Source organism: Galeopterus variegatus, unplaced genomic scaffold, assembly GCF_000696425.1.
Source record: "Galeopterus variegatus unplaced genomic scaffold, G_variegatus-3.0.2 Scaffold4009, whole genome shotgun sequence".
NCBI lineage: Eukaryota > Metazoa > Chordata > Mammalia > Dermoptera > Cynocephalidae > Galeopterus > Galeopterus variegatus.
The window spans coordinates 124,711-138,926 of NW_007730120.1; the positions used below are offsets into that span (position 1 = coordinate 124,711).

The following is a 14,216-nucleotide window of genomic DNA, read 5'->3' on the forward strand; positions in this document are numbered from 1 at the left end:
CGGCCCGTGGCTCACTCGGGAGAGTGTGGTGCTAATAACACCAAGGCCACGGGTTCGGATCCCATATAGGGATGGCCGGTTCGCTCACTGGCTGAGCGTGGTGCTGACAACACCAAGTCAAGGGTTAAGATCCCCTTACCGGTCATCTTTAAAAAAAAAAAAAAAATCTCAACAGGGATGACTTTTCTCTCATGCGGACTCTATGCTGCTTTAAAATGCTGAAAGTTTCACTCTACTGAGTAGAAGCCAGCTGCCGCCCCGCAGAGGCGGAGGCGAAGGCGAGGACGAGCCGCGGTGCTCCCTCCTCTGCTCCGCCCTCCTCCGTGCGCAGGTGCAGCCCCGCGCCCCGCTCACTCCCGGCCCCGACGCCCTCACTTTGAATCACGTAATTCTCTCTCTCTCTCTCTCCGCTGTTTCCTGGTAACTATCAAGTTCCTCTCAAAGTCATTCAACAAGCATTCACCGAGCCCCTCCTCCAGGCCGGGCTCCCAGCGAGGCAGCCGCAGGTTTCCCTCAGGCCAGCTGAGGCGCCCCTGACAGGAAATGTCGGGCTTCCGGCTTCCAGGGCTCCGCCTGGGGCCTGGCATGGGAAGAGCCAATCAACGGCCACCACGGACAGAGTCCCTCCCTCCAGCCTCCTCCCGTCGGCCCCTTGGACACGTCTCCATTGCAACTGCCCCTTCTCCTCAGCAGGCCACAATCATCCATCCCCTAGCCAGGGTGACTCCTATCGGGCCCCTCCACCTCCAGTGTCCCTAAGCTCCATCCCATCTCCACGCTCCAGCTGGAGCCATCTTTCTAAAATGAAATCGGGCGGTTTACTTACCCTGCTTCAATGCCCCTCACCTGCACTCACTTTCCCCACTATTGCTGCTCTTAATACAAGTTCTAAACTCTAACTTGGCTGCGTGACTGGCTCTTCTTAAGCTCTCCAGCCTCATCCGTTACCCCTTACGTGTTTATATATGTATTTACTCCATGAGTTCCGGTGGAGCACTTTCTATGTGTCAGGCACCAGGCTGGGCGCAAGGGATACAACCATGAAAGAGACGCAACCTGTAGGCATGGAAGTCAGTCTTCACCATAGCTGCTGTGATCTGGCTACTTAGAGTGTGATACATGAACCAGCAGCAATCGGCATTATCTGGGAGCAGAACCTCAGACCTTTCGCGAGACCCACTGCATGGAAATATGTGTTTCAATTCGCAGGGGAGTTCCTATGCCCGTCAAACTGAGAAGCATTGCTTCGTGTCTCTTGAATCCTATGTGCTGTCTCTCCTCTGCTGCCCCCTCCACATGCATTTCATCAGCCTTGGGATACTCTTTGCCCTGTTCTTTGCCTAACTCCCACCTACAATTCAGTTTCTGCATACATTTCATATCTGCTAGAAAGACTTCCTTCTCTGGTCTCCTAAATTGGGGCTAAGTGACCCGTTTATGTGGTGTCATCATCAAAGCACTTACAGCTTTGTACTGTGGGTGCTGCCCCACCCCTGCAAATGGTGTAAGAGCAGACACTGTGTCTGTCTTTTCATGACTGGGTCCCTAGCAGCGAGCCCAGTGTCTGACAGAGTAGTTGGTCAATAAACAGATACTGAAAAGACACAGAATCCAGTGCAACTATATAATTCCCAGGCTTCATGAGTAAATTAAAGTTTCTAAGTTATCCCAGAGAGGGTGGGATTCGGAGAACAACTCTCTAGGTGTAGTGAGTAGGTTCCTGGGAAGAAATCAACACTATCTGTATCATTTCCCCAATTTCATACCTCATGTTTTACGTACAGTTTTACGTACAGGTTTAGCCTTATATAGAGTCCCTGGCTCACTAGCAACTTTGTGTAAATTAGAAAAAGAAACTCCTTCCTCAGCACACATGAAATTCCAGACCAGGGTGCATGGAGGAAGGACTCAAGGCTTAGAGAATCTACATGTTAAAATACAGTCATACCTTACACAGAGTATATTTTCTAATGTTAAAGGCAAAGGTAAAAACTGGGATAACAATTACTCTTAAAAATGCCTTAACATCACCCATAAAGAAGAGTCCCATGCCCAGACTGACATGCCACTTTGGAAACTCATTCATCCTTCAATAGCCCATCAAAACTTCCAGGGAGGGAAGAGAGGCGGCTGGATCTTTGTTAGCCCATCATTTGAAGTAGTTGGCTTACAGGCATAGGACATGTCTACTAAAGTACAGAATTTCAAATACCAGAATCGCTTTCAATGCAGTAAGATACAATAACAGGCAGGGCCTCTAGTCCTGGAGACAGCTGGGGAACAGCAGATGCCCTTCTCCCATCTCATACTCTCTCTGGGGCATATGCCCACTAAAGGGAATGGCAAGTGAAATCACTAACTCAATTTAAATTATGTCTCTCTTTCTCTCCCTTTTGTGCCAAACATGTATAGTTAAGTTTGGGCAAGTTAAATGCACAGACTAATGAAGCTTGAAAACTCTGAAGCAAAATATAAATGCAAGGCATTCTTCATGTGATACGCCTCCACAGTCAGTTCACAGGGAAAGGCACGCTGTTCAGTACACAAATCTGCCAGTGTGGAAAACCTTGAACTTATGCCATTAGCTCAGGGCACAGGTGCAGACCATGTCTTCCCCATGAGAAGCCACTGCTGGTGTGCTCCTGTAAAGAGCTGTTGCTTTGAGTTGTGTTTCCCCATAGTGGAAGGACTGGCATGGAGCCCTTCCCAGTTTCTCACCTCTTATAACTAATAACAGGGTAGAAACTAGACCCGCTGGCTGAGGGAGTGAGCTGGAGCAAGGCAACAACTCCAGCGTGAAAACTGTGGGAACAACCCTCTTGGACTCCTTGAGGGCCAGAGCTAATCTCTCAGCTCAGCATCTGCACAGGCCACCAAGCAAACAGTCCTCTTTGTTGTCTGTTCCAACACTCCGGACTGCAAAATGTCACAGCCCCTTCCAGATAAAAGCAACATGTGTTCTTTGCTTTCCAGAGCAAAACACATCACTCAGACCTGCACGCCACCAAAATAAACACTTATCCTCATGCGTCATCTGGGCCACTCTGGAAACGTTCTATTGAATCAATAATCTACCAGTCAATCCCACATATGAAAGAACAGGATTCTTTACAAACAAAACAGTATTTTTAAAACAGAAACGAGCATTATTCAATACCTCTGCAGCCCTGCTTAGGCCACATGCCTCACCCTCCATACTTCTAATATAGCTAATCTCCACTCAAGAGAAAAGCAAGTTTTATACTTGTGTATGGCTATTGACCTAAAAACTTCATTAACATACTTTTTGAAAGTAATTGTAGCTAAACAAATACAAATTAACAATGTATTGCTGTTAATACTATCTTCTGGGGTCACCAGGGGAATAAAATTTTATTCAGAAACTCTTAATTACGCACCTACTGGTGTTAATTGTTGTGCTAGGGGCTGCGGAAGATAGACACAAAGATGAACTACACAAAGTTTCTGTCCCACCTTTTCCCTCCCCCTTTAAGAAGGCTTAAAGTCTGTAAGTGCCTTAAGCCAGCAACTCACCACAAGAAAACCAATAGGAAAAACACTAGCTCTTGGCAGTGAAATAAATGAAGTCTTAATTGGTTAGTGACAAGAACCTCATCAAATGTTCCTGTGAGGAACAGTGAAACTGATCAATCCATAATATTTACCCCTATGTACACAATGGCTTCAAGTAACAATATTTAGCTGACGGGAGAGAAGAAAAATCAGGACAGCAACAGAGGGAGAACAGATATTTACTGTTCCAAACACATAAACATATGGTTCAGAATGTTCCGAATACTCACTGTTCTTCTTGTACATCAAAATTTCAAAGGAATTCATCTCATAGTTCTCAAAGGTTTGCCGCACTTTTTCAATTGTGTCTTTATCAGTCAACTCTCCATACATAAAACTGCAAATCAACCAAAGGGTTCAAGTTAGATTAGCAGGTATTTATTATTCTACAAGCAAATGTTAAATGTGTTCTTTACCCAGTACTGGGCTATGCCCTCTGGAACACACACAAACACACAAAGTGAAAACACTCATTGAATCAAAAAAGATGTACTGATTCAACTGTGAATAAGACTCCATCACTGCCCCCCCAAAACTAACAGTCTAATGAGAGATACACATTAGAAAACAGGAGATTAGCAAATGGTATGATCTATGCTGTGGTGGTAGCACGCATAAAGAATTACAGAACACATAGAATAGGCACAGAGCACTCTCTGGGTGGTTAGAGAAGACTTCCCAGAAGTAAGGATAAATAAGATTTAAAGAGCAGGGGGAAATTAGCTGAGAAAAGGAGGGAACAGAACATTTTAAGCTAAAGATGAGCATGTGCAAAGGCAAAGAGGTGAGAGGGTAAGTCCAGAATCTGAATGTAGCTCAGTTCAGTATGACTGGAATATAGGCAATGAGGGAAAAGTTTGCAACAGATAATATAAAGAAGGAAACAGAGGCCAGATCATGGAGGAAACTATGGCATTATAAGCCATGTGAAGTAATTTAAACTTTATCCTGCAAGCAATGAGGACATATGGGAGGGTTTTTAAGCAAAGGAGAAAAATCATCAGATTTCATTTTAGAAATGCACCTCTGAGAGACTTCCTGGCAAAGATGGCCAAGTAAATTTGGACCGCAGGTTTTTCTCTTCTAAATCTCAGCAAAATAAATCAAGAAAAAGGAAAAAAATCACAAAAATTCACCAACCAAATAAGAATAGGGATGCAATTTGAGGCTCTAAACATTAAGACACAGCTAAGTAAAGAAACAGAAGATTCAGCCACTGTCTGTGCATCTTTTTCCTACCCCCCCAAAAAAAAAAGAAAAACAGCATTGGATTAAAAAAATTGAAACAATAAAATCCTACACATTCTTACTAATATCCCTCCCTGTTCCACAACTTAAGAGAAAAGTAGATTAAGGGGGTAAATAAGCAGCACATAAAGAAATTAGAGGAAACCTTGGCACAATAGAAGCTCTACCTACTAAAACTGGTTCTCAGCAGAGACAGGAAAACTGCCAGGACTGTCCATTTTCCTGGGATCCACACAGTATATGGTCCAAAGACCAAGGTTTGTTCCTATGGGAACAGGATACATGCCCAAAGTAGAACAAACCATGCCCCAGGACAAAAACAAAATGTGAGAGGAGAAAGGCCATCTCTCAATGGGGCTGGAAAGTCCAGTGCTCTGATGAAGGGCTGCCCATGGGCTGGGCTAGCATTGCCCCTGACCACCCCAGTTCTTCAGGCAACAATAACAAGGAAGGACAGCAACAACCACTCCTCAAGTCTTAGGTGATGCAGAAACAGTGGCATGGGTTCCTAAACAGGACACTTTCCATCTTCTAAAACTGTGCATACTGAATATAATTTAACTTTTTCTTGATGACTTCAATAATAGAATTATAGAATTTCAGAGCTACAAAGAACCTCAGACGTTATCAAGTTGTAATTCCTGATCTAAAACTGAACCACCAAGTCAAGCACCATGCTTAGCTTGATACTAGAACAGCCTTCAGCTTACTAAAGGCTTCTAAATTCTGGCACCCAGTAAGAAAAGAGTCCTCACTGTTCACTTTGTTAATTCTGTGTCACTTTTGTTATTTTATGTCCCTTCTCAGCCTAATGAGAGATTATCTGTGGTTGTCCTTGTATGTATCTCATGTAGTACTCTGTTTGGGGGTTGTACTCTTTACCTGTAAATCAGGAAAATAGAAATTTGAGCTTGTTGAATTACCTTTAAAAAGAAGAATAGACTGGGGCCGGCCTGGTGGCGCAATGGATAAGTGCGCCGCTTGGGAAGCGCAGCGGCGCTCCCGCCCGAGGGTTCGGATCCCACATACAGACCGGTTCCCGCTCACTGGCTGAGCGAGGCGCGGGAGCAACACCGAGGGTTGTGATCCCGTTGCCGGTCCCCGGTCCGGTACGGGGGCGACACTGAGGGTTGCGATCCGTTGCCGGACACGGAAAAAGACAAAAGACAAAAAAAAAAAAAAGAAGAATAGATTGAGACTAATTTAGTCCTACCTGAGAACAAGAGGATTTCTCCTCCTCCTCTTTCTGAGTAATTTTCTAGGTAAGGTGACCTCCATCTAAGTGAAGTGATGGTATACATGCTAGCAATTTCCTTCACAAGGTAAAACAAAACCCTGTAAAGTTGACTCTTTAAATAAATGAAATGCCATAATTACACCCAGATTTCATTAGGCTTATGTACTTTTTCAAGCTGTAATTTATTGGTAGGCATATGCTTCTTTTACCTGGACATTAGATTGCAAATGCCTGCAGTGCATGAAATAAGTAAAAGAGGCTCCTGATCTATCAGGAATATAGCTAGCACAAAGGTCTATTTATTTCTAGAGAAAGAGCATCTTCAGGTAACTAAATAAGTTGCTTAGAATTGTGCGTAAAAGAAAAGTTAGCTAAATTAGCAAGTTGTTTTATCTCATTTTCTTAAAGTGTCTGATTATAACCAGTAAGAAGGAAAAAAGGTAAGGAAAGGCTGTTCAAGTCACACTAAAAAGTGAAGCTAGGGCTGGCCCGGTGGCGCACTGCTACAGTGTGCCGCTTGGGAAGCGTGGCAGGCGCTCCCGCCGAGGGTTCGGATCCCACATACAGACCGGTTCCCGCTCACTGGTTGAGCTTATTCTGATTATGTATACAACATATCTGATTATGTATTATGTATAGAAGTAGATGCAGATATATAAATACCTGAAGATAACAGCACACAAAGAATATAAGACAATTCTATTGCATTGAGTTATAACTTCTAAACCTTTGAACAGTGGAGGAAAAAAACTTAAATTTCTCTGTCTCAAAAATCTAAAATTTAATAAAATGGATATATTTTCAAAACACTTAGTAGTTTTCACTAAACTAAAGTTACCTGGCTGATTTAATACAGTAACTTCTGAAAACAGAAGACTATGTCTGGTCTGACAGGCTTCTCCACCCATCATAGATGAATTTATTTCTTGATTTGGCAGGTTTGGAAAGTCTATTGCACTTCATGCAAACACCACTGAACACAGAAGACAGAAGAGGGAGAGGGGCGAGAGGATTTGAAGGCTATGCTGAGCCAAGATCACACCAGGGCCCAGCAGGGGGGTACCTAGCAGGATCCAGGTTACATGCCCGGCTCAACACCTTGAAGATGCCTTGAAAGAGCTTTTCTAACACCACAGCCCAAGGGCACTGCCTGGTTAGTAACCCTGTCGGATACACAAGCTGCGCTGTTGGCACAATTTGCTAAGAGATCAGAGAGAGAGATGTAACAGCATGGATTCAAAGGCAACAAAATATTGATTCTCTTCTCTTTCTGAAGTAAAGAATTTTGGCTGAGGAAAAGCTCTATGAACAAGGTCCTTGTCTCCAACATTGTAGTTACTTTTCTAAAATGTTCACAAATTTTTAAAAATTAATTTTTCTAAATTTTCATTTCATTTTATTTGACTCTCTAATGTCCACATTTTATTTATCTAAAACTTCATAAACTTTCGAGTTCACATTTTACAGATAAAATGGTTTTCTTGAGTTTTTCTGGGTTTTCTCCCATCTTCCTGACTGCAAGTTTGTCGATTGTGGGGACCATGTTTTACATCTGCTTTGATTTTCCCAATACAGTGAATGAACTACAAAAGATACTGTGATAAATATTCCTGAATAAACACTGAATGAGACAAAGGCAATTCCCAACCTGAGTAAGCCATTTTCTTTTTCCAAAAGATACCATGATAGATTGTTCACCAGAACAACCCCAAACATAAATACCTGCAGGTACTGCTTTTTTGCATCACTTCTGCCCTGTGATAGCCAGACAGCTTGCAAAATCCATCATTGCTGTACACAATAGGCCAGTCCACTATCTGGGCATTCCCCAACACAAAATTAGTATCTGTTAAAAAGAAAAGAAAAGGACACGTGAGGCAAGACATTAGTTGAGATTCAATGAGGACAAAAATTTTGTCAAGAAATTTAGGTATTTCTGCTTCCCTCCAAAATACAGTCTCTTGAACAAGAATATAGCCCTGTGAGGACTACAAAAGAACAGTGCTTTAGAACTGAGTATTTTGAATGCAAATGATGACTAAGGTCACTGTACTCCAAGAAGTTAGCAAAGGAGGCATGCTCAACCAACCAACCAAAGAATCCTGCAGAAATCCAGAGGATTCCCACGAGACATATTCAAGTCCTAATCCTTCAACCCAGTGAAAGCATACTGATAATACAAAGCAAGAGAGAACTCAAAAGTAATTTCTTCTGGGCTCTCTCTCCAATCTTAGTCTGGTCAGTCTTTTGGCCAGAAACTACAAATTGGGCTTTGGGACCCCGACTAGCATTTGCCCAACCTAAAAGAAGGACTTCTTAGAGAGGCAGAGGAAGGGGATTGAGCACCGCCTCACGGAACACACACCATGGAACACTACTCCTTTGGTAAGTAGTAGTGACCAGACCCTCCAAACACCAGTGCTTTGTAGACACTGATCAAGACACTCCCACGATAGAATCTTCTTGCTGATTTTGAAATTTTGCAGCCTCAAAGGTGCATTTTGGGGCTCTTTCACAGAGCAGCAGCTCTTTCATGGAGTACCTTATTCACTTACAATGCAGGGTTTAAGTAAGCCAGATATGTTTGTCTGGTTTAGTGTGTTTTCACTACTTACCACATTTTTTCCCCCACTTCTGAAGATCAAAAGTCTTCAGTACTTTTTCTGCTCAGGAAATCAACTGTCCCTCCTTTCTTTTCAAGAACTTAATTAAGGGCCAGCCCCGTGGCACTCAGGAGAGTGCAGCGCTGGGAGCGCAGCAGCGCTCCCGCTGTGGGTTCGGATCCTATACAGGGATGGTCGGTGCGCTCACAGCGCTCACTGGCTGAGCGCGGTGTGGCCGGTCTCAAAAAGGACAAAAAAATAAAAAGAAAAGAACTTAATTAAGCAAATAAGGTCTAGAACTTAAATGTAATCATTATTTTAGCTTAACTCCCTCCTATCCTCAGAATACCACCCCCAAAGAAAAGAAAGAACACACACACCCTTCTTTTGTTGTAAACAGGAGAGGGTTTTGTAAACTGAAGAGGAGGGTCTTCAAAAAGTTCATGGAAAGATTTGTGCTAACTTCTAATTCCATTTTTCCATGAACTTTCTGAAGTACCCTCGTGTGTGTTTGTGTGTCTACTGTGTAGAACGAAATAATGGTGATATATATGTTCTCATTTAACTAGGAGATATTTTTTTTCCTGGAACAGCATTTATAATTTATTCACAATATTGGTAACCATTCCTTCATATCTCTGTGAAGAGCGTCAGACAGGCTTCTTCACCCTTCATAAATGAGTTTATTTCTTGATTTGGCAGGTTTGGGAAAATGATTCCACTTTATGCAAACACCACTGAGGACAGAAGACTCAAGAAGGCAAGGACCAAGAAGAGCCAAAGGCGATGTGAGCCAAGACCTTTCAGAGGAGGGAGAGGGAGGAGGAATTAGTAAACACGGTAATCTATTCTTGAGAATTCTCTGATCTATTTAAAAGGAACATAAAACACAACTTTCATTAAGTGACTCTGTAAACGTACTATTTTTATAAATATACTTTTAATGCAAATTTACAAACAGTCCTTCCCTCCATCCCTCTCATACTTGTTGAGTGCCCACTAGGTACTAAGCACAATGCAAGACTCTGGGGATATCCACATTGATAAGTCATGGTCCCCACAGGTACACATGAACACAACTAACTAAAAAACTGCTAAGAAAATGATTAACTCTGAGAGAGGTAAAGGGCTGTATTGTGTCTCAGAGGGGATAACATTTGAACTTGCACTTGTCTAAAAGGATGAGTAAGATTCATTCAAACATTTTGAATGCCTAAGATGTAACCAGCACAGATAATGTAAAAACAATAGATAAAGAAATGAAAATATGATCCACGCCTTTGGTGAACTCAAGAGGTGGTGGGAAGAAGGGAACATTCCAGGCTCATTCCATGCAAGAGCAAAGGCACAGCAGCATAGGACACATAGCAGGCTGTGAAGACAGACAAAGGGCAGCCAGAAAGTGAGTCTAGAGACCAGACTAGGAAAGGTCTAGAATGTCAAGAAGCTTCAATTTTATTCTGGAGGCAGAATAACCCTTTGTGTCAGTATTCTCTCCCCAAATAAACTCACATTTCCTGAACAACTAATCCTTACAAGAAGTACAAAATTCACTAAATTACCCCGAGTGTATATAATGTCTAGTCAATTTAACCATCTCTTCTGTTGACTCCTGAAATAGTAATTTCCCTCAAAATACCTATAGCAGAAGGGGGAAATTGAGAGTAATTTTTCATGGCTAATGCTCCACGGAGGTCATCTATTTTATCAGTGTTCACTTAGATCTATAAGATTATCTATGTTATCTATATCCACTAAGATTATATATGTTTCTTTTCTTTCATATCCTAGACCCCAGTAAAGTAAAAGTAAATGAATTAAAAAGGTAAAAATCCACAAAAATCAGTATATGGTTAAAAAAAAAAGTGAACAAAAAATGTGAAAGAAGGGCCGGCCCGGTGGCGCACTGCTACAGTGCGCCCCCGCCGAGGGTTTGGATCCCACATACAGACCAGTTCCCGCTCACTGGCTGAGCGAGGTGCTGGTGCAGCACCAAGGGTTGCGATCCCGTTGCCGGTCCCGGTCCGGTACGGGCGCGACACTGAGGGTTGCGTTGCCGGACATGAAAAAAGACAAAAAGGAAAAAAAAATGTGAAAGAAGCAGGAATAATACAGGAAACAGAGAAGAACTTTAAAGAAAATCCCTAGGGCCGGCCCAGTGGCGCAGTTGGTAGAGTGCAGTGCTTGGGAGCGCGGCGGCGCTCCTGCCGAGGGTTCGGATCCCATATAGAGACCGGTCCACTCATTGGTTGAGCATGGTGCGGGTGCGACACCGAGGGTTGTGATCCCGTTGCCGGTCCCGGTACGGGCGTGACACCGTTGGTTGAGCACGGTGCGGGTGCGACACCGAGGGTTGTGATCCCGTTGCCGGTCCCGGTACGGGCGTGACACCGAGGGTTGCGATCCTGTTACCGGTCACGAAAAAAGACAAAAAGGAAAAAAAAAAAATCCCTAATTAGCATCCTCAAATAGATTCACAAAAAAAGAACAGGATACTATTAAAAAAAAAAACTTAAAAGTAACAATTCCTATAAATTAAAAATTTATAAATAAAATTCCTATAAATTAAAAATTTATAAAATAGCAATTAAAAATTCAAAATAAATGTTAGAAGATAAAATATAATCGAAAATACAGATGAAAAAAAGACAAGAAACATAAGAAAAAAATAAGACATGAAGGATCAGTCCAACACCATAAAAGAAACAGCAGAAAGAACATGAGAAAAAGCCAGAAGACATTTTGTATAAGAATTAAGACAATCAAAAGTAAGAGTATAATAAAGATATTTTTGTATGTGCAAAGATTTGGAGAATTTATTTCCCACATATTCTTTCTTAGGAACTTACTTGAGGATGTGTACCAGCAAAATTAAGAAGTAACTTGAGAAAGAAGACAACATGGGAACCAGGAAAACAGTGGCTTGAAATGTGGAAAGCAGGGGAGGAAGCTAATAGAAAATACAGGCATAGCTCAGAGATACTGTGGGTTCTGTTCCAAACCATCTCAGTAAAGCAAATATCACGATAAAGCAAGTCACACAATTTTTTTGTTTTCCTAGTACATATAAAAGTTATATTTATGTTACATTGTAGTCTATTAAGTGTTCTATAGCATTATGTCTTTAAAAAGTACATACCTTAATTAAAAAATACTTTATTGCTAAAAATGCTAATAGTTATCTGAGCCTTCAGTGAGTCATAATCTTTTTGCTGGTGGAGGGTCTTGCTTCAGTGTTGATGGCTGCTGACTGATCACGGTTGTGGTTGCTGACGTTTGGGGTGGCTGTGGCAATTTGTTAAAATAAGACAACAATAAAGTTTGCCAGATTGATTGACTCTTCCTTTCATGAAAGATTTCTCTGTGACATGCCATGCTGTTTGATAGAATTTTACCCTCAATAAAATTTCTTTCAAAATTGGAGTCAATCCTCTCACACCCTGCCACTGCCTTATCAACTAAGTTTATGTAACGTTCTAAGTCCTTTCTTGTCATTTCAACAATGTTCACAGCATCTTCACCAAGAGCAGATTCCATCTCAAGAAACCACTTTCTTTGCTCATCCATAAGAAGCAACTCCTCATCTGCTAAAGTTTGACCATAAGAGTGCAGCAATTCAGTCACATCTTCGGGTTCCACTTCTAATTCTAGTTCTCTTGCTATCTCCACCACATCTGCAGGTACTTCCTCCACCAAAGTCTTGAACCCCTCAAAGTCATTTGTGAGGGTTGGAATCAACTTCTCCCAAATGCTTGTTCTTGCCAATATTTTTACCTCATCCCATTAATTAGGAATGTCCTTAATAGCATCTAGAATGGTTAATCTTTTCCAGAAGGTTTTCAACTTACTTCGTCCAGATTTATCCAAGGAATCACTATCTATGGTATCTTTAGTCTTACAAAGAATATTTCTTACATAATAATAAGACCTGAAAGTTGAAATGACTCCTTGATCTATGGGCTGCAGAGGGGATGCTGTGTTAGCAGGCATGAGAACAACATTCATTTCCTAGTACATCTTCATCAGAGCTCTTGGTGACTAGGTGCATTGTCAATGAGCAGTAATATTTTTAAAGGAATCTTTTTTTTCTATGCAGTAGGTTTCAACGGCAGGCTTAGAATATTCAGTAAGCTGTGGTGTAAATAAATGTGCTGTCATCCAGGCTTTTTTGTTAAATTTATAGAGCATGGGCAGAGTAGATGTAGCATAATTCCTAAGGGATCTAAGATTTTTGGAATGGTAAGTGAGCAATGGCTTCAACCTAAAGTTACTAGGTGCATTAGCCCCTAACAAGAAAGCTGGCCTGTCCTTTGAAGCTTTGAAGCCAGGCATTGACTTCTCTCTAGCTATTAAAGTCCTAGATAGCATCTTCTTCCAGTAGAAGGCTCTTGTCTGCATGGAAAATCTGTGTAGCCACCTCCGTCAGTGACCTCAGCTGGATCTCCTGGGTAACTCGCTGCGGCTTCTCCATCAGCACTTGCTGCCTCACCTGCACTTTGATGTCATGGAGACGGCTTTTTTCCTCAACCCTCATGAGCCAACCTCCACTAGCTTCAAACTTTTCTTCCACAGCTTCCTCACCTCTCTCAGCCTTCAGAGAACTGCAGAGAGCGAGGGCCTTGCTCTGGATCAGGCTTTGACTTAAGGGAGTGCGGTGGCTGGTTCGATCTTCTATCCAGACCGCTAACACTTTCTCCTCATCAGCAGTAAGGCTGCTTCATTTCTTATCATCCATGTGTTCACTGGAGTAGCACTCTAATGTCCTTCAAGAACTTTTCCTTTGCATTCACTGCTTAGGTAACTGTTTGGCACAAGAGGCCTAGATTTCAGCCTATCTCAGCTTTTGATGCGCCTTCCTCACTAAGCGCAGTCATGTCTAACATTTGATTTAAAGTGAGAGATGTGTGACTGCTCCTTTCACTTGAACAGTTAGAGGCCACTGTAGGGTTATTCACTGGCCTAATTTCAATGTTGTTGTCTCAGAGAAGAGGGAGGCCCCAGGAGAGGGAGAGAGATGGGAGAACGGACAGTTGGTGGAGCAGTCAGAACACACACAACATTTATCAATTAAGTTCGCTGTCTTATATGGGCATGGTTTTTGGTGCCCCAAAACCATTACAATAGTAACATCAAACATCACTGATCACGATCACCATAACTGATACAACAATAATGAAAAAGTTTGAAATATTGCAAGAATTATCAAAATGTGACACAGAGACAACAAGTGAGCACGAGATGTTAGAAAAGTGGCACCGATAAACTTGCTTAACACAGGATTGCCACAAACCTTCAATTTGGAAAAAATGCAATATCTACAAAGCACTATAAAGTGAAGGGCAATAAAACAAGGTATGTCTGTATTCAGTACAGAACGGCTCAGCAAATAGACATTCCATAAGAGAATTATCCAGGGGTAGAGGAGGTCAGGACCTGGTGATATTCTTGATAATTTGGAAAAACATAAAAAGTCAATAAACACACACAATTTGGGGGGCAGGAAAAGGAATTGAAACATCAAAGAAAATAAAAACCATGCAAGAAGGAAAACCAAA

At 42.1% G+C, this 14,216-nt stretch overlaps 1 protein-coding gene across 1 annotated transcript in view; it reads right to left on the reverse strand.

Moving 5' to 3' along the window:
• LOC103602088 (potassium voltage-gated channel subfamily H member 1) overlaps positions 1-14,216 on the reverse strand; it is an 83,620-nt gene that overhangs the window by 50,304 nt on the left and 19,100 nt on the right. The window contains exons 2-3 of the mRNA XM_008586512.1: positions 7,781-7,904; positions 3,804-3,910 (exon numbers count right to left, since the gene is read on the reverse strand). Of these exons, the coding sequence (XP_008584734.1) occupies positions 3,804-3,910; positions 7,781-7,904 (231 nt within the window). The remainder of the gene's footprint in view (positions 1-3,803; positions 3,911-7,780; positions 7,905-14,216) is intronic.